We start from the raw sequence: 20,488 nt of genomic DNA on the forward strand, positions 1-20,488 counted from the left end.
ATAGGAATGGAATCGATTTTCATACAAAAATAGCATGTGAAAAATAAAAGTTTTCATTTTCATACAAATTGTATGGGAAAAGTTTTCCTCGATTTGTGGCTTTTCTAGTCGGATTTTCTTTTGGTTCTTTTGATCCTCAATAGGAATGAGATCGATTGGCATCAAAAAAAAGTTTGCAAAAATGACCTTTTTCTCGCACCCTGTATTTTTTTTTCAAAATCTGTAAAAGCCAATCTTTATTAATTTGAAATCGAGGGAAGGTCTTCTAAGACCGTTTTCTCGTAGCAGCACGGGATCTGGTAGCTGCCCTCACTGACTCAAAAAGAAAATCCACCCTGTATAGAACCTTTTGGATATTAAACATGAAAATACTACCGGGTGTGGTATTTTGTTAGTTATGTATAAGTTAAGAAAATAACCAAGACGATAGAAAAACCTCATGTAAGAATAGTTAAATGAAAATATTGCTTGTAAAAGGTATGTATTTCAATCGTACTCACAGTAAAAATATAGTATGTGGTACTTAGCATATCTTAGCAAAACAAGGACATCAACGGGATCCCACAAAGAAGTATATTCATCACACTAATATAGGGACAAACAGACATAATTTGCAAGTTTTATTTGATTAATCACCATGTACTTAAGAGTAGGTATTAGGTGCACAATTACATGCACAATGAAGAGCGGAATTTCTTCTTAGGAAGCATCCTTTGACATGGCGCCTGGCCATTTGTAAGACGTAATTTTCATAGTTAATTGAACCTAACAGATTAACCGTGAAAGGGTAACAGATTAAACATGAAAGGTACTAAATCCTGGCGTAATAAAAATAGTTGTAGCGTAGCGTTTTTTCTTAAAAACGATATAGATACGGTGAAAAATTAAAGCGCCTGAAATTTTTTAATAGCAATGCAAATTGTAAAATTAGTAAAACTCGGAAACCACAAATAAAATGGCTCAATTTATAATTGAATATTAAAGTACTAAAAAGGTACTAAAATTTGGCTTTTATAGAATTTATCAATAATCGCTGGATCATAGCGTAATAAAATACACCCGCCATTCTGACTGTCAGGTTGGCGGGTGTAACGTGTTTTGGTAATAACTTTAAATTCCGTGAGGTACTAATTTTTTTATATGAGGTACCAAATAGTACAAATTAGGTACTAAAATATGGTATGCTTTTTGTTTATTTTTGTTTACATACACCCGCCATTCTGACTCTCACCATTTTTGGGGGGTAAATGAGAAAATTAAAAAATAAAGTTTTTCAAACTATATCGTGTTGCATATCAAATGAAAGAGGTCATTGTAAGGATCTCAAATATATATCTTTTATAATTTTAAGATTAATAGTTTAGCAGTTATTCAAGAAAATAGGCAAAAAAATGACCATTCCCCCCCCCCCCCCCCTTATCTCCGAAACTACTGGGTCTAAAATTTTGAAAAATACACAAAATAGTTCTTTACCTATAGATGACAGGAGAACCTATTAAAAATGTGCAGTCAAGCGTGAGTCAGACTTGATGTACGGAACCCTTGGAACGCGAGTCCGACTCGCACTTGGCCGGTTTTTTTTTTACTGAGGTAGGTACTTATGGATTGCCAAACTCTAGCTGATACCTACATAAGATTAAACTGTATTAATATTGAGAAGCAGTTATTAATGAACCTATCAAATGCCATAAATATCTCAAATTACTGTATTTAAAAATTGAAATCGTAACGATGAAATGATAAGCAAAAGAAATAAATATGTCGAACGCGCCACCATTATGGTGTCAATTACGATTGGTATCAATTTTATCTTTAATCGGATAAAGTTTATCGGATTGCGGGTCTATTGAAAGTGTTTCAAGTTTAACCCTTTGAACGCCACGCATGTAGTGTGCGGCGCGTCATTGTGAACCTTGTAGGAATGCACGAAGGTTGATATTGGGTTGTCGCCGCGCGGACGTTTACGTCTTTGGCGGTCAAAGTGTTAAGCAACGATCTTTGGGGTCTTTGTGCTTCTACAGATATAAACTGGGATTATATCTTCTTAAACTGTTACGAAATAATATTATGAAGACACGCTTACTTAATAGGAACAAAAAAAAGGAAATGTTCAAGTCGTCTCAATCGACATTGAATTGAATGGTCGAACGACTCAAATGCATTTGACTGGTCGTAACTCGTAAATATTCATACTAAGTCAGGCTAATCTGGGCTATTGGTTTTTTTCATTCATAATTCATTTTATGATTTAGGATGTAAACGAGCAGGCGGATCACCTGATGGCCCATGAACACCTTCAACACCAGGGGCCCGTTTCTCAAAAGCTAACTTGTAGTACAAGCGGATGTCACTTTTTGACAGCTTTTGTTAGAAAGGGACTTCCACTTGTATTAAAAGTTACAAACTTTTGAGAAACGGGCCCCAGTGGGGTTGTAAGTACATTGTCCGCCTTTAAGATTGGAGAACGCTCTTTCCTTGAAGGTTTGCGGATCACACTTCTTGCCTAAGCGCCTCTTGCACCATCCCACTAACCAGGGGTTAACCGGTTCAACCGTAACCCAGTGTCAAATTGTAGTAGTACTAGTAGTAGTAAACTCTTTATTGTACAAAAAGACATATAATAATACTGGTATAATTGTACTGGTGAACCTTATGGAATTTGACTATAACCTTGCAATGCAATAAAATTCAATACATTCCACAACTCTTCTCTTTCCGCACAGACTGTACTTAATATATTATTGTGTTTATTACTATGGGGTTACACGCATTAAGGACCAAAATAAAGAAAGAAAATACATTTATTCTTCATTTACAAAAGAAGGCAATAAAACGATTTCCAGCATGCTAGGAAAAATATCCTGTACGGATATGATGGTCGTTCTTGTCTACGTGACAGCGTGATAAAACGGTGTCCGTCACTTTCTTTCCCACGGTGTTAAACAGTGACAGTTATTTTATCACGTGGATAAAGATGGATAAAGCTATCCATAATAGGCTGGCTGAAAACGCTTTTTTGGATCTATTTTAAATTGTTCCTAAATGTTACATTTTCGTCAAGTAACATCAAATCAATGTCTCCATGTTCAGTGCGTTCATCCAATTCCATATTAGCTATTACAAGTTTATATATAAAGTAGGCTTTTGCGTCCAAATCAATGGTTTTACCAGATTTATTTCCTTTTTTCAGTGCTTCCATTTTCTCTTTCAACTTCTTATATACATTTGGAACTTTTTGTACCTTGAATATATCCTTTTCATCTAGTTTATTTTCTTTATTCAGTGCATTAGTTTTCTTCATTAATTTCTTAAAAACATTTGAAACTTCTTGTACATTGGAATTATCCTTATGTTCCAGTGTGTTTTCTTTATTTAGTGCATACATTTTCTTAATCAACTCTTTAAGAACATTCGAAGCTTCTTGTACCGTCGATTTATCTTTTTGTTTCAGTTTATTGTCCTTCTTTTCTTGACAATTATCCTGACATGACGTGATGTCAGGAAACATGTTTTCAGTAGGACATCCTGACCATACGGCCATAATGCACGAGTTTATTTCGTCGCTGTAAGTGTAAACTAACTTCATCTGTTTAGTGCAAGGACTGATGTTGAGGGGGACATCACATCGGTAAATTTTTACTGACTGACTGTTCGTGTTGGTTTTCACTGAAATAATAATTTATGTGAGTTAAACCGACTTTTTGGCTTAAGTTTGCTGAAAGAGTTAAACAGAATGCAAAATGGGGTAGTTGTTACTGCATAAACACTATTTGCTTCTGAGCTGTAGACCTCGCGAGGATGCTTTTAAACTGAATAAATGTATGGTTCCGCCATTTTGTCATTTCCAAAAATTGGATCGACAAAAATTTCACCTTCACTGATGCTCGATCAGTTATTCCTACACCAGAACAGGTAACATTGCAAAGAACTTGTGTCGCCAAAATGATTTTTTTGATTTTAAGATAGAAGTAGTAGTAATCACTTAAAACGTAATGTTATCTTTTTGCTAAGCCCAGTTTCGAATTAACACTTACCCTGCACTTTACTAGCAATAGCATCATTTTTCTTCGGCGTAGGCTCAGTTACTTCGAAATACATGACACAGGATTTCAAGCACTCGTCCTCGTTGTTGAACTTGTTGTTGGTCGGACACCCCCGCCATAAGTCCGGGTAGCAGACGGAACTTTGACTGTAGTACGTGTATACGACAGTAGAGGGCAGCCCGCAGTCGCTGCTGTTGAGAGGAGTCTCGCATTCGGAGGACACTAAAATCATATACTCAAAATATAATGTCATAAAATGTAACTGTAATATAATGTAGTGTAAAGGAATGTAATGTACCTAATGTATTGTAATGTTATGTAAAGTAGTGTAATGTAATGTCATATACCTACTTGGAAATTTCAACCCATGCCACCGTGACCGGATAGCCGAGTGGTTCTGTCCGGTAAAGGGGGGACGCTGGTTCGGTTCTAGCTCTGGACACTGGCAGGCTTTGGTAATATTTCCTTCGTATATGACATTTATTTCGGTGTATAGTTTAATAGGTACTTGAAAAACACAAATTAAAATATTTTCATAGAAAGTAATTTAATTTGTTAAGAACAAATTAAATCACTTTCTATGAAAATATTTTAATTACATTACATTTATTTAACACTAAAATGTATGAGGACATTAAACTTTCGTATATGTGTGGTGGTGGTATTTCATATTATGTGTTACAAATCGTGAGCTCAAACCTTGATCGTGTTGTATTACCGTTCTGGAGAAAACACAAAAAATTGAATAATTTGGTCAGGGTCCTTTATCATTCACAGACGAGAGCTTAATTGAACAGTGTCGGTGGAACCTTAATAATGCATTCATCACGCATTAAAAACAAATTTTCGAAATAAATGGGATTTAGTGACCCCTTATGCTGTATAATGTTTAAGTAGTTTACGTTTATCTCTTTTACACAGGCTCAAAAAGTTAAATCCTGCCGTATTACCATTGATTGATCGTTAATTTTCCAGCAATTTTGGTGCAGCATAATAAAAATAAAGGATTTTCTTCAATTTTTTTCTACGGAGAGGATTGGTTTAGGTTAATATATTACTGTTATTAAACCTAATTATCTATTCCACCTAGAGTAGGGCATACAGATGCTTTTAACCAACAATGCTGCACCAAAATTGCTGGAAAATTAACGATCACTGCTTATTACACCTAGATATATTCTCACCTGAAACAACAATGGATACATAAAGAACGGATATAATCAATTTTAATAGCAACTTAGCATCGACCACTTCCATCGTTGGACAATCTTTAATCGTTTCTTAGGTTAATGTACTAAAATGTTTCGATATGCTTATTAACAGCACAAATTAACGGAAATTATGCGCAATGGTTTTAGGCGATAAATTACCGTTTTGTACAAATTGATATGACATGATAATGCAAAAAACACGTGATAATAACACCCACACACACACACACTTTAGGCATTAAGTCCGTCATTAGACGACCGGTCTGGCCTAGTGGGTAGTGAACCTGCCTGTGAAGCCGCGGTCCTGGGTTCGAATCCCAGTAAGGGCATTTATTTGTGTGATAAGCACTGATATTTGTTCGTGAGTAATGGTTGTTTTCTATGTATTTAAGTTTTTGTATATTATATGTATCGTTGTCTGAGTACCCAACTATCATCATCGTTCGTCTCTTTATTATATTATAAAGGAAGACAGATAAACGAATAATGATATCTTATTAGTATTATTAGTTACAGAATATGACCAAAGACGATAATGACAAACAAGGAGAGTAAAGAACAAGTGACGAATACGGAATGATACAAAATAAGAAATAAACGAACAACCAATGAGACAAGCAATGATGATGCCAAAAATCTAGAATGAGTTTTAATAGGTACCTATTTGCTTACTAAATGTGAAAAAATTTAGAAACCGAACTATATCTACCTCGTATTATGAAAGTCCATTAAGTTGTATTACACAAGTTATTAAGTTTGCAAAACATAGAACATGAAAAAAATAAATATTAGGTAGCGTCCCAATATGACAGTCTTCTAACATTATGTAATTACGCCCGGGCTCCTAAAACTTTGCATTTTATGAACTAATTTAACTTTAAAAGTCAATTTCATGGTTCATTTTTAATAGCCACTTAACTTTCTTCATTAAATGTAAAGTAAGGATTTTGATTAGCACTCGATTTTATTGGCTGAGGCACAATGAAACTGGAATTTTCCTATTTTCAACTTCTTTTAATAATTCTTTATTTGAATTATGTTAAATTAGGTAAGTAATTAATATGTATAACCATAATGTTAATTGTTATTTGTTGATTATGAATCATTTGAAGACACATACCTCTATACATAACATAATCAGATACCTATACATCAAACATCAAACTTTTATTCAGCAAACGTGTCAAATTTTTACTAGCAATAAAAAATAACCAAAATTACAAGAAGTTTTTGACAAACTACAAAGATTAAATTTTTGGTACAACCTTTTTTTCACAGGCAACGTCATCGAGACAATTCTAACAACCCCGAACACAATCAGGCTGCGTTGTTTTATCACAGAGTTCACCTGTCGCCATCATTAGATCAGCTCGTTGGTACCATAATATTACATTGTCACCCGACTTCGATATGTGTGAAAATTTTCAGCCTGTTCGGAAACCGCGAAGTGGGTCTTTAATTTGCAAGGGACATATGAAACGAAATAAAAGCTTGTAAAAATCATCATGATTGTTCCCAGTACCCGACGAATACTGCCTCTCCCCCCTTAACCGGAGTGACTGCGGGACCCCCCCGACCCCCGTGTTCTCATACTTTAAGTACGGGTCCCGGTGCGAGATCGAGACCTGGCGCGGCTGCCCCACAGATAATATGTTCGAAAACGAGTACCACTGCTCGCAGTACTGTATAGGGATGACGAAGTACTATGGACGGGAAAAAGGTCTGTTTATCATATTTCTATATGTCCAATATTTTAATATTGTTATATGTTCATGTCAAGTTGTCTTTCCACTTGTGTGTGTTCCTTTCTCATTTTCTCAATGGTTTGCTGGAAGACATCCCTTTTGGGGATATGTTCGTTTTTACATATACTTATACCTCTTTTACTTTGTTTCGTTTTTTTGTGTAAACTAGTTTATGTGCAGACCAGCTATCATGGTCGTATTTTTATCACCTGTCATGCGTCACTTTCGCACTTACATATTTGTTAGAACGTGTCAGCCATGGTGACAAATGATAAAGAGCCGGCTATCATAGCCCTACAGTAAAGTGTTTAAGTTAACACTTGCACAGTCTGGGCTACCACAATCGCTGCCAACTCAGCTTGGTCTAACTCTAGCTCTGGTCACGGCTCCTCCCGCGTGGGTTTCAAATGTTTCAATAGAGATCACACCCACATGGTCTAATTTTGGTACTAAGCTATACAATAATAAGTGTGATCTAGTGGACTTCATATTGTGAAAATAATTTCTCGATTCTAGATACAGAGTTATTTTCGCATTTACAATTATACTAACAGACACTTGTAGCTTTACTCAAAGACAGTTTCCAAGCGTCAAACTTTTCATTACTTACGTATTTATTACTATGATAATTAATACTTAAATCAGTATATTTACAGGGTCCTGGAAAGGGAGAATCAAAATTTCCATAGAACATTTGAATTTTGCCGAACTAGAAGAAGTACATCGTATTGTCAACCAAATAGATATCACAATCGAATCAAAACAAATATTATCGCTTAAGAAACGACCTAAGAACTCAAATAAAACTACAACTACAGCTAAAGCCAGCGAAGATACAAGTGAAACAGATACAAATGAAGCCAGTGAAGAAGATACGGATGAAGAGGGAGAACTACATGATGAGATTGTCAGAACAACACTGGTATATTTGACACAATATCCTATTACAGGAACTTATGATGCAATGCAACCAGAAATTCTAAAGATTAGACGAAATCAAAATAAACTAACCAAACACGTTCTTTAACATCAAGTTAAAGTCTACAAATCAACATTTGATAAAGTTGATCTTGCTGAAATGGGAAATAAAAGCTATCAATGAAAAATAAACAAGTTGTTTTTCAAAAATAATTCATTTTTAGGTGCGTTTATTTAGTACTCCGAAGGTACAAAGTACCAAATATTAAAATTAAGACGGGTCGGCCGCGTGTCTTAAGTCGAAAATTGGGGCATTATCTATGAAAAGGGACCTTATTGTCGATGGCGCTTAGGCCGCATAGCGTCGCGCGGCATTGTATTTATATTGGCGCATCGTTAATAATGGCGTAAGCGCCATCGACAATAAGGTCCCTTTTCATAGATAACGTCACAATTGGTCTACATTTTTTAATTCATACCAAGGAGCATCATCGGGAGCACGCGTTGGCGCACCGACGCAGATGAGATGAGCAAATTTCGACTTGAAATACTAAACTTGAGTGACCTGTTTTAATTGTTATTAAAATGTAGTAGGTAAATACCAATAATAAATATGCAGAACTTCTATTTCTATACTACAGGTATTATAGAGCAAGGTAAGAGAGTCTCAATGATATAAGAAAAAACTATATGTATTCTCCTATTTGAAATCCGGGGTAGCCATTCAAAATTCAAATGTATATCAAATTCAAACGTATATCATTCTGGAAAAAATATACGTCTTGGCGGGGGCACTACAATGCCCCCAGATATTTACACACCATTAGGGTCATACACATTTTACAGTATGCCGAACTATAGACATCGCTAAGTCAAGTGAATCTAAAGCTAATTTTCACGCTGCACCTTTTTCAGGTGGCATATACCTACTACTTACATTTTTAGTACTTGAGTTGAGACTCAAATAAGAAAAACGAGACGTATGGACCAGAGTCGTTAACTTTATATTGTGTTGCCCACAGAAGTGACCTTTTTCTAAATGTTTTTTTGTAATAAGTTTTTAAGTTTAATTGTAATTTTAAGTTGTATTTATTTATTGTTTTTTTTGTCATGTTTTTGGAGCATATATATATATGTCGGAGCGAGACACCAGAAAGACGTATTGCAGCATTACAGTTCATAGTTGGACGCCTGTATAAAATCGATTAGCAATGTTTGGCGTATTGTTGAACTAAAATGACAGGTAGAAGGCTTTGGAACGTCAAGATGACGTAGTATCTTGAGTGAACGTAGGCACGAGTAGGCATTTTTGTCGTTATGTTGGTAGACTGGTCAGGCAGGTTTACCAACTTGAATTGGAGGCGGGAGCGGTTGGCTCCGCCGCTGGAACTGGCTTCCTGCTTCTTGATCGGACCGCGCTAGAGATCGGACGTTAGCCAAGCTCGTGCCTAATTCGCTACGTTCCTGAAGGCTTACACCTGAAGGATTATTCTGAAAGCTTATAGATTCTCACGTTCTTTAACCGTTTAGCTAAGTGTTTTATTCCAAGTGTTATTTTGATTTCTTATGTGCCATTAGAAGCTTACTTTTGTAAAATAAAGATTTGAACGGTTTCATGTGATCTTTTTATTTTGATTCAAATTTTGGAATAGTGATTGGTCGTTTTGATTATTTAGTACTAAAGGCACTAGTATGGTTAATGAGTCCGAATGTTTATTTCATGCGTAGGTAGCATACCTACTATTTTGGCTGTGAAGTAATACATCTAGGTACTACCCCCACGCGCCCACCGCCATCGGGACCATCCGTCCCCGACATCAGAAGTGGGATAGATGCGGAGTTTCATGTATTGCTTACACAGCCACCTGGGAGCGTGGTGTATTTCTGGTGACCTACATTCCATAATCTAGACACTTTGTAATGGTAAGCTCACGTGTCTAACCTTGATTGAATGGTGAGTGTAATTCATTGTTATTTGGTGAGAATTATTGTGAAATTGTGAATTATGATTGAGGCAGTCGAGCATAGCGGTCGTAACGTGACGTCATCTCTGGTATCGCCGCGTTTCTTTACAATTAATTTTTATAATCCATTGAGATCGAGGCGATCTCGAGTTATTTTGATTTGAAATCCATACTGTTAATTAAAACCAAGTATTAGCTATCACGACGTGATATTATTTCATCGCTCACTTGTGAATCTACCCTCAATAATTGATTTGAAAATACAATTAATTTTTAAAATCCGTTGAAATCTAAGTGATCTTAAGTTATTTTGATGTGAAATCCATATTGTTAATTAAAATCAAATATTGGCTGTCGCGACGTGATATTATTTCATCGCTCACTTGTGCATCTACCCTCAAAAAATATTTTTTTTTTCATGAAAATACAATGCACCGTTAGAAATTGATCCTGCTGATTTGCCAATGCATAGGATTATATAATCTTTACCCTGTAACGTTTAGTAATTAATAAAATTGCGACAAATTATTGCTCGTAATGCCGTGATAGATCACAAATCGTGCATACTATGGAAACATGAGCTACGCATATGAAAATTAATGTTACAGTGCAGTGTCCTGCAGCCAGAGCCGAGTGAACTTGCAGACACCATTACGCCCGTGACAGAGAAGCAGCTGTGCAGTATCTTCTGTGCTGGAGATTTAAGGAAATAAAAGGACAGGTTTCGTTCTCATTGTTTATTAGTGAATTTTATTTTGAGTGTAATGGCGAAGCATAACAGTCGAACGTAACTAATAAGCTGTCACTTTTCGTATTGGCCCATTTTACCGTGTTACTTATTTTTGGAACACACGTTTGTTTGTTCATAGAAGGAAATAAAACGAACTCATTGAAGTTTAAATTTTATTCTGAGATTTTTGAAATCCCGTATACATTGGAAACATGTTTTTTGTGACTGCTACCTTGCATTTCATAAACCTTTTGAGTTTAGCCTGCATACATGATAAACCTGATACCGTGCAAACGATGATTTCAGTAACAGCCAGCTATGCTGAACCACATCGTGTCTCTCGCAATCTGCCGCAGCAACGGCAACGGCAAGCGGAAAGGATCAGCCTCCGTGCTTGGGTTGGACCTCACCACCACCACCTTTGACTTGGTCGCGTGCATCATACTTTATTAAGCTGGTGAGCAGTTCCCATTTCGTTGGGATTATTTTGAGATGTTTTACTTCTGCATAGAAGTCTTGAGCGAGTTTCTGTTGTTAAAGCTAAAGAAGAAAGCTATCTTTAGTGATTTTGATCAGTAATGTTCAGTTTCAGTTGATTAGTTGACGCTGATAGTACCAATGGTTCTGAGTAACATGATTTAAAGACCTGTTTTTATTTTCTTTTTTTGGAATTCACTGTTAACATTGTTTTGCTTTCGACGGACTGAAAGCTTGTACTTTCGTAGGACTGAAATTATGCCCGATGGACTGGGCACTACTGTTTTGCTTTCGATAGACTGAAGGCACGTCCGATGGACTGGGCAATACTGTCATGCTTTCGATGGACTGAAGGCACGCCCGATGGACTGGGCAATACTGGTTTGCTTTCGATGGACTGAAAGTATGCCCGATGGACTGGGTATTGTTTAGTGACCGCATCAGAAGTGCCGGAGCATGTAAGAGGTGCACGTGGTCTGCTTTTTATGTGCAGAATGCTCTTTGCGAGGAGTAGCACTTACGCGGCTGAGATGGTTACTTCTGACGAGGGTCTGGTATCTGCCGAAGGACTGGCAATGCACCGAAGGACTGGTGTTGTTTTGTTAAAAATGAATTCCCGTTTATGTACTGTGTTCATATGAGTAAAATTGGAACTATCAATTCAGAATCTTATTTATTTTAAGATGCCTTACAAAAATTTAGATCACATGATCAATTTTTTTTTTTTTTTGCCAGATAATTTCCCCGTAAATTGATATTGACGACAATAGTAGTGATACTGTCGAGCAATGAATTAGAGCTGTTGTGATTTGTGATTTGATGTTTGGGATTGTTCTGTTTTCACATAAATTTGAGAGTATCCGCCAGATGGAGGCGATGATTATTGGAGTATATCCGTTAGATAGCGGCGATGATTACTGATGATTATTTTTATTCAGTCGTTGCTCGATGGACTATTTTTGACTAGAGAATTGAGGATTGTTAAAGTAATTTTGAACAATTATTTTTTCTGGTTTGATTGATAACAGTTTGATTTTAATAGTAATTTGAGTGAGACCCAAATTGTTGGTCAGGAATGACCGAGCGATGAGATACTGTGCTGAGTATTTTGTTACAGAATCAAATGCGTACACCCACACACGAGGACGTGTGTAGCGCAGGACGGCCGTGTCGGAGCGAGACACCAGAAAGACGTATTGCAGCATTACAGTTCATAGTTGGACGCCTGTATAAAATCGATTAGCAATGTTTGGCGTATTGTTGAACTAAAATGACAGGTAGAAGGCTTTGGAACGTCAAGATGACGTAGTATCTTGAGTGAACGTAGGCACGAGCAGGCATTTTTGTCGTTATGTTGGTAGACTGGTCAGGCAGGTTTACCAACTTGAATTGGAGGCGGGAGCGGTTGGCTCCGCCGCTGGAACTGGCTTCCTGCTTCTTGATCGGACCGCGCTAGAGATCGGACGTTAGCCAAGCTCGTGCCTAATTCGCTACGTTCCTGAAGGCTTACACCTGAAGGATTATTCTGAAAGCTTATAGATTCTCACGTTCTTTAACCGTTTAGCTAAGTGTTTTATTCCAAGTGTTATTTTGATTTCTTATGTGCCATTAGAAGCTTACTTTTGTAAAATAAAGATTTGAACGGTTTCATGTGATCTTTTTATTTTGATTCAAATTTTGGAATAGTGATTGGTCGTTTTGATTATTTAGTACTAAAGGCACTAGTATGGTTAATGAGTCCGAATGTTTATTTCATGCGTAGGTAGCATACCTACTATTTTGGCTGTGAAGTAATACATCTAGGTACTACCCCCACGCGCCCACCGCCATCGGGACCATCCGTCCCCGACATATATATGAATAAAATCTACTCTACGTAAAAAAAAGTTTTTGATTTGACTCATTTATAGAAACTACTGCAATCGAAAACCACACGGAAAGACTAAAAAAACCTTATCGATAAGTATAAAATGCGGATTGACACAGGGATCCATTTTGGGTCAATTTGTGATCATACCTATAAACAAATCATCTTTTAGATAAATAAGCAAATGCCGCTTTTAAAGACGATACTAAAATAGTGAGTTCAATGTAAATTGCGACTGAATAGCAACAAAAAAACCTCATTAATTACACTGTTAATTTAACTTTCGCAGTTAATTTAATAGTCAATTTTTAATGACCATGGTCAATTAACTTTCATCATTCCATATTATAGTAAAGACGCTAATTTTGTTACCAGAGGCAAAATGAAACTGGAATTTTCCTATTTCCAAATTTTTTTACTAATTGTGTTTTTTAATTATGTTAAACTAGGTAAGTAATTACAATGAAATAGCCATAATCCTTATTCGTTCATCATCAATTACATCAAGAGGGTTCTTGGTAGGTGTTGTGCAGTTGGAAATGGCCTGTCACCTTAAAGAATCCAGGGCAGCCCAAAAATGTTTGACGTTATCTTTCAAAATATTCTCATTTAGCTTCGACACACAAACGTACAGCTAATCGATGTTAAAATTATCAACGATATGTCAGAGTAATTTTTTTGTCAACGTGTACTGTCTTCAGGTCAGGATCTGATGATGGTAGAGATCAAGGAAACTCTTTAAATATTGTAAGATCATCTATAGTGATTTGGGTATTCAGTATTTCAATCATACAGATGATAAGAATAAGAATAAGAAGAATAATAAACCATTTATTGCCACACAAATGCTCTATTGTATGGGCTCAGCATACGCTGCGTCAGCCATTTTATTACAAATTGCCAGCGCAGCGCTGATTTTCAGTTCGTCCCCTTCACTGAACCACATTGATATGTGATATGTGTGCGGGTTAAACGATTTTTTTTACCAGAGATAGCTTGTATGTACAACCAAAGCATAAAACAAAAAACAACTACAAAGATGAACATCTCTAGTTAAAGTAGGTGATCTGTATTAAATTTTCCCAGTGCCCGACGAATACTGCCTCCTCCCTTTAAACACGAGCGACTGCGGGACCCCTCCAACCCCCGTGTTCTCGTACTACAAGTACGGATCGAGGTGCGAGATTGAATTCTGGCGCGGCTGTCCCACTGAGAACATGTTTGAGAATGAGTACCACTGCTCGCACTACTGTATAGGGAAGACGAAATACTATGGTCGAGAAAGAGGTATATTATTAAACTATATTATTGTAATCTTTTAGTTATGACACTTCGAGACATTTACACCTCTAAATAATTTTAGATTATAGTTTTTGTATCTTTGTTTTTTTTTTCAATACTATTACTATAGTTTTTTTTGTAATTCGACATTTAGAGACTTTAATACATCTCTATGTAATACATTACTTTGATTTCATATCTGCGGCTTAGTTGTATTTTATAATTGTTGATGTGTTTTTTTTTGCTGTATGTAAATTCCATGTTGACGTGTAAAAGTGCCCTTGTGGCCTATTTGCTGAATAAATGTTGATGTTTGATGTTTGACGTATACCGCGGCTTCGCTAGCAGGGATCTTCGTATAACAGACAGACACATGCAGACGTCGAGGCTATAAGTGTTTCTGTATCATCATCATTTTAGCCTCCTATCAGCTACTGCTGAGCATAGCTCTTTGTGTATCCCACTTATCCCGGTCCTGGGCTAGTCTCATCCAGAAGTGCCCCGCGAGGAATGTTCCGGTATAGATAGGGTGACTAGTTATTGGCCACTACATAGTAATTGGCCTTCCCTAACAAATCTGAAAGAAAGAAGCCAAAAGAAGTCTTATTGTTAAGAGTGGCAAATAAGCCACAACAACAATAGTAATTACGGACGGGGACGGGGTATTTCCTAGCCTTCACGCTTTTCGTAAGAGGAGTTAAATTGATACTTATTGTCTTAAGATTTCAGTGCTTAAAAAAAACAGACACATGTTCCACGACGGGCTAATTTTGGCAAAATCATGTTTAATCAAATGGATTTAAAGGACAAGTGGCAATAAGCTAGATACTGAGTTACTTTCGCATTTGAAATAATATCTAAACATGGTCTCTTTAGGTCAGCTTTGCACAAAGGACGTAAATTTTTTGGCTGTTTTTAGCGTCAGCTCTCTATACCTACAACCGACCAAACTGATTTGTGAGCCACCATAGAACGTTGTCACAGTAAATGTCATTAAAAATACTTCTTAAATGATGGTAATGTCAAGAACGTAGTAAACGTAGGTTTCATAGTGGGTCTGGAATGGTGTTGTTTGATAATACCAAATAATACCTAAGTATCATCAGTATGATAACTATTTAATTCCCTAATCAATGCATTTATAGGTATTTCCATAGAAGACTTAAGTTTTAAAGAACTTGAGGACGTAAATAAGATTCTTCATGAAATCGATGACATGGATGACGAAGCAAAAGAAAAATTGGATTATGTATCTCCTGCTGGCAAACCGGCTACCAAAACTACAGTTAAAGTCAAAACAAAGGATACAAAAACTACAGTTGAAGCCAGAACGGAAGAGGATGAACCAGAAGAAGAATATGATGAACATGATATAGCTAGAACAACACTGGTGCGTTTGACACAATACCCTGTTACAGGTGATATAACCGACATAACGCCAGCTCTAATACTTAGACAAAAAAAGAAGAATGCGTAACAAGTTATTTGAAGTAGAATTAGTAAAGGTTATTTTAAACAGATCTCTTTATCATCAAGATAAATGTCTATAAATGGTAAATAAAAGTTGTACATGGATAAATCAAGTTTTTTATTTATTTAATTTTCATATTTGACTTAAATTATCTTCTAGAATCTAGAAAGTCAATACTTAAGCTTTCATATTTGACTTATCTTCTAGAGAGGCAATACTTAACTTAGGCTTTATAAATTTCAGGAACATTCAATAATTGAAACAAAAAAGCTATTATTAAAGTGCATGATGCACCTATCCTATCCTATTCAGAGACAGAGAACCTCATAAGGATACTCATATGAAAACAACCATATCGATGCACTGTATTCCACACGCGCACACAAAGACACACACACACACACACACACACACACACACACACAACATACTTACACAAACATAAATTTTATTATTGCCTAATATTAATATTTACTTTGTGAAGTTAAGAGTCAACAACTTACTTTATTTTGCTTTGTCTTTATTTCTCTTAATATATTCAATAACCACTGTCTAGCATTATAATTTAGACTTACCTGTTGCAATAACTAATGTATAATACCTACCTATTTCAGCTCTCTGATAATATTTTCTGTAATAAATTAATAATTTATTTTGTAATTGTTACTAGTTTTACTAGCATTATTGTTTTTATCTAGTTAAGATTATCATTCTCTCCTCCACGGGACAGGCATTGCCTAGTGTGGAGGTGAGTAAAAAACGAAAAACTGTATCCAAGTGAATATTTTTTCGGAAATAAACGATTTTTTAAATATTTATTAATAAATTTCGCACGGCTACCTTCGGGTTCTACCATGGCCATCTTAAGAGGAAAAGGGTCAGTCACTTCTCCATATTACAAACGTATCCCTCAGGAGGAAAACTTCCTGGACATTATGGAAAATATTTTTACAAAATTTGGTGTAGGCTTTTAAACACAGGAAAAATCAAACGAGCGGGTTTGATTTTTTTCGATTTTTAATTTTTAATTATTATAGTTCCTTTCAAATCAATCTAAGAAAACGGGACGACCTACAATGTTGCCACTTTTTAATTTCTACAATTTCTTGTCGGACTATAACTAAGAGTTCGGAGCGAATAACGAGAACTCCTTACAAATTAAAATAATTAAAAATCGAAAAAAAAATACAAACGGGCCGGAGCGAGTCGCTAGTCAATAAAAAAAATAGAGAAAAAAACATGCATCGGCCGGGAATCGAACCCGGGCCGCCCGCGTGGCAGGCGAGCATTCTACCACTGAACCACCGATGCTTACGTTGTAAGGAATGAAAAAATCAATCTTAATAGTTAATCTAAATATGAAATAGAATTCAAATGAGTTTTGCATGGTAATTTCAAGTAATTTACAATTATTTATTACCTACTTTAAATTCTATCTGATCTAATCTATTTAATACCTTTAAACGAGCAATTCTTGTTTATTTATATATATATTTCGGGGATCTCGGAAACGGCTCTAACGATTTGGATGAAATTTGCTATATGGGGGTTTTTGGGGACGAAAAATCGATCTAGCTAGGTCTTATCTCTGGGAAAACGCGCATTTTCGAGTTTTTATATGTTTTCCGAGCGAAGCTCGGTCACCCAGATGTTTTATTTTAACGAGCGCAATATTGGATTAAAAATGGACCTACCAACCGGTACGTTTTTTGTTAGTGTCATCTATGGTTCATCTCATGTACTAAGAGGTTGAGTAATCGGAGACGTTTAGCTACCTACGGGTTGTTTAATACTGTAGCGTGGCCAGATAACGCGCCGTGTAATGTATAGATGGCGCTAATCTCAAAAGTTATTTTTAGGAATAAATGAAACCCTTCAATAAATCTCATTGTAGTTTACTTTGTAACTCGTAAAGTAAGGCAATTTCTACAATGAAGTTTGCAATGAAAAATAAATTAAGTTAGTAATTTCAAGTAATCCGAGATCTTGGCCAGTTTTTCATGCTATTTGGCAGGGTTGGCACATAAAATAAGTATTTTGTTGTGAGATGATAATCATTTAGCTTCCTTGTCGTCGGGATTTTCGTTCTCATTCGCTTTAGCTAGTTCTTTTCGTCTCTTGACAAGAATCCCTCCAAACGCAACCGAAAGGAACTGAAAAAAATTGCAATTATTAAGTCTTCATGATGTTGTTGGTTCAGAAACTAAAGAAAACAAAAACGTCGAGCGGTTCCAGGTACCTATATTTCATGATTTTCTCTGACTAATTCTTCTCTAGTTCTAATTCTAAATGCTGTAACAAGTACTTATATACAATTACCTCAAAAACTATCAGGGCAGTAGAGACATGGAACACCCACTGAGCGGTCTCCGATATAAACATCAGCACATCGCCACTGCATCCTGCATTAGAAAAAAAAAATAGATACCTATGTCATAGAGAAATAAATACATAGATTGCTCACTCCATACATCAGTTTTGGTACCAAAAAGACTATTAATTTCAGTGTCTACATCTAGCATCGAGTAGCGGAACTATCGGTACTGCTACTTGACAATAGATGAAGCAGCGACCGGAAAGTCTTATGTTGTTGAGCATGATGAGTCTTTTTGGTACCAAAACTGATGTATGGAGTGAGCACTCTTGTCTTACTATATTTCTCTATGCCTATGTACAGATACTAACAGGCTAATTCCAAGGGAGGTTTGAAGGTCCTATTTTTCGGTTTTTCACTTATATCTTGGAAACTTTGCGTCTTAGCGACATGACTACTTATACAAAATGAAAGTTCGATCGATCCGAATCATACAGATCGGCACATCGGGCGTTTGAAGTCCGTTGTAGGTGTAGTCACTAGTCATTACGTAACATAATAAATAGACAAATACCTGTGTCAAAGAACTCTCTTCTGTCTTTGCACATGAACCGCTCCTTCTCTTGAAGCAGGTCTGATCGCTCCGAGTCGTAGGTAGGGCAGCATGAGATCGGCACATCTGGCGTTTGAAGCCCGTTATGGGTGTAGTCGTAGGGGGATTGGAACCCGCAGCAGTGGAACTGTAAGGATTATCATTAGTATAAGTACGTAATCTGATAGTAGCACCGGTAACGGAGAAGATGAGGAGTAGTAGGTTAGCATGCTATGGGCATGTAATGAGGAGGGATGAATGCCATATAAGTAGGCGAAGATATGAGAAAGAAAGGAGTGAGTGGTGAGGTGACGCAAGATAGAGGAGAATGCAAGAGAAAAACATGTGCCGACCCCACATAACGTGGGATAAGGGCAGGAGGAAGAAGACGTAGTCAGCAAAGTAACTTGGGATGACGACAGTGGACCCAAGTGATAACTCTTTGAACTATTTCAACCTTGGTTCTCTGGCGGATCTCATCTTTGATCGCCAAGGACTTCAACTGACGTGCGCGGCTACAGCCCAATATCAACCTTCGTACATTCCGAAAAGGTTCACTTCACCATGACGAAGGCATGGAGTTCAAAGGGTTATGCCTTTAGTTGATAGCAGGAGAATAGGGATGATGACACATGTTGAATTTTATACCAAAATCTAGTAAAATAGATAGCAAACGAGCAATTTATCACAATAATGTGGATATTAAAATAAAATATTGAAAAATTACAAAATTACAGGACCTGAAAGTTGCAAAATTTAAGTTAACTTCCAAAAACGATAAAAGTAAGGGTACCATTCGCTTCCTTACATTTCATCCAATAAAATATTGTTTAGCAACTATATGCATAAACGCAATATTTCACCGACAAAAACGCAATTTTCTTGTATTGTCCGTTTCGCGAGTGAAGTGCGACTGTCGGACTTTGACTACAATTTTTGACTTTTGTGTTACTTTAATGCAATGGGTCCCATATAGACATTTGAGCCTAAAAACAAACCCGATCGATTGATACCATAAAAAAAAATTAGTCATGTAGCCTATTATAATTGTAGTACTCACAGTAGACTGTGTCGTAGCCCACATCTTGACATGCCTTGGACTGTGCTGCTTGGCCGCCAAGTCGAAGGAATCCTTCAGCGACTCCTGTATATGGTCTGCGTCTTTTGGCGACACCCGCACCGATGCGCCTGCGATGATGCCCTGGATCACCATCAGGATTGACAGCACTATCGTCGCCTGGAACATTTTATCTTATATTACCTATATCTTATGTTATTAAAAAATGACCAAGGTAATAGGCACTCTTCCCTTTTTGGGGAGTGATGAACTGATGATAAAGCTAAAGATGTGGCTGGTTAATGAATGGTGATATAGTGATTTTTAATCTAGATCCATTTTCTGTAGCGTAGTTGGTTTAAAAAATGTAAGGAATAGGAAAAAACAATTTCGAGCCAGGTGATTTGCGTGTGCTCGATAGAAACTCGAATCTAAAATAACGCAAATCAGTCCGGGTAGGTACGTAAGACTTAATGTAAATAGCAGGATTTTTAGATATAAATGTTCTGACGTTGTTTTCACGACTGGTCCTATGACCCGTGTACCTATGTACAGCGAGCTGCAAAATAGCATGGACATGTTCGTTAGACATGGAATTCATTCATAAAGTGCCCACTGTCCATGCTGCATATTGGGGCTGGGTCGCTGGGTTGACACACTTAGTTAGAATGGCGATGCGAGCAGGGTACGTGTCGCCGCCGGTTTTGAGCAAACGCTCGCATGCTACTCGCCCGCGCTGACCGAAAAACGAAGTAAACATGACTTTTTGCGCCACAATAACCTTCAGATTAAGAAGCCAGACATCAAATCTGTCTAAA

At 36.7% G+C, this 20,488-nt stretch overlaps 3 protein-coding genes and 1 non-coding gene across 6 annotated transcripts in view; 1 reads left to right on the top strand and 3 right to left on the bottom strand.

Annotated features, from left to right (window-relative positions):
• LOC134648995 (23 kDa integral membrane protein-like) overlaps positions 1–20,488 on the bottom strand; it is a 349,619-nt gene that overhangs the window by 320,438 nt on the left and 8,693 nt on the right. For 2 of the 3 annotated variants that reach the window (XM_063503683.1, XM_063503680.1), the window contains 4 exons: positions 19,674–19,850; positions 18,596–18,761; positions 18,027–18,109; positions 17,587–17,860 (listed from right to left, as the gene is read on the bottom strand). In XM_063503683.1, the coding sequence (XP_063359753.1) occupies positions 17,762–17,860; positions 18,027–18,109; positions 18,596–18,761; positions 19,674–19,850 (525 nt within the window). In that variant the 3' untranslated portion in view covers positions 17,587–17,761. Of the gene's footprint in view, positions 1–17,586; positions 17,861–18,026; positions 18,110–18,595; positions 18,762–19,673; positions 19,851–20,488 lie in introns of those variants that run through there. The other variant, XM_063503681.1, reaches the window with a different exon arrangement.
• On the bottom strand, positions 3,023–5,317 carry LOC134649097 (uncharacterized). Its single transcript, XM_063503812.1, has 3 exons — positions 5,228–5,317; positions 4,035–4,265; positions 3,023–3,666 (listed from the first exon to the last, which is right to left on the bottom strand). The coding sequence occupies exons 1-3, from the start codon at positions 5,298–5,300 to the stop codon at positions 3,023–3,025; spliced, it is 948 nt and encodes a 315-aa protein (XP_063359882.1). The 5' UTR covers positions 5,301–5,317.
• Positions 6,111–15,713, top strand: LOC134649098 (uncharacterized). Its single transcript, XM_063503814.1, has 3 exons — positions 6,111–6,302; positions 6,774–6,974; positions 15,382–15,713. Exons 1-3 carry the CDS (start codon positions 6,236–6,238, stop codon positions 15,711–15,713), a joined length of 600 nt encoding a protein of 199 aa, XP_063359884.1. The 5' UTR covers positions 6,111–6,235.
• Positions 16,948–17,018, bottom strand: Trnag-gcc (transfer RNA glycine (anticodon GCC)). Its single transcript has one exon. It is a non-coding gene; the product is annotated as a tRNA-Gly (tRNA).

This window comes from Cydia amplana, chromosome 6 (genome assembly GCF_948474715.1).
Source record: "Cydia amplana chromosome 6, ilCydAmpl1.1, whole genome shotgun sequence".
NCBI classification, from domain to species: Eukaryota; Metazoa; Arthropoda; class Insecta; order Lepidoptera; family Tortricidae; genus Cydia; species Cydia amplana.

Bases quoted from the DNA above. Each gene is read 5' to 3' on its own strand.
- LOC134649097 (XM_063503812.1), bottom strand. From the start codon at position 5,300: ATGGAAGTGGTCGATGCTAAGTTGCTATTAAAATTGATTATATCCGTT. The intron at 4,266-5,227 runs GTGAGAATATAT...ATATGATTTTAG, and splicing joins TGTATCCATTGTTGTTTCAG to TGTCCTCCGAATGCGAGACT. The intron at 3,667-4,034 runs GTAAGTGTTAAT...TTATTATTTCAG, and splicing joins TATTGCTAGTAAAGTGCAGG to TGAAAACCAACACGAACAGT.
- LOC134649098 (XM_063503814.1), top strand. From the start codon at position 6,236: ATGAAACTGGAATTTTCCTATTTTCAACTTCTTTTAATAATTCTTTAT. The intron at 6,303-6,773 runs GTAAGTAATTAA...GATTGTTCCCAG, and splicing joins TTTGAATTATGTTAAATTAG to TACCCGACGAATACTGCCTC. The intron at 6,975-15,381 runs GTCTGTTTATCA...ATGCATTTATAG, and splicing joins GTACTATGGACGGGAAAAAG to GTATTTCCATAGAAGACTTA.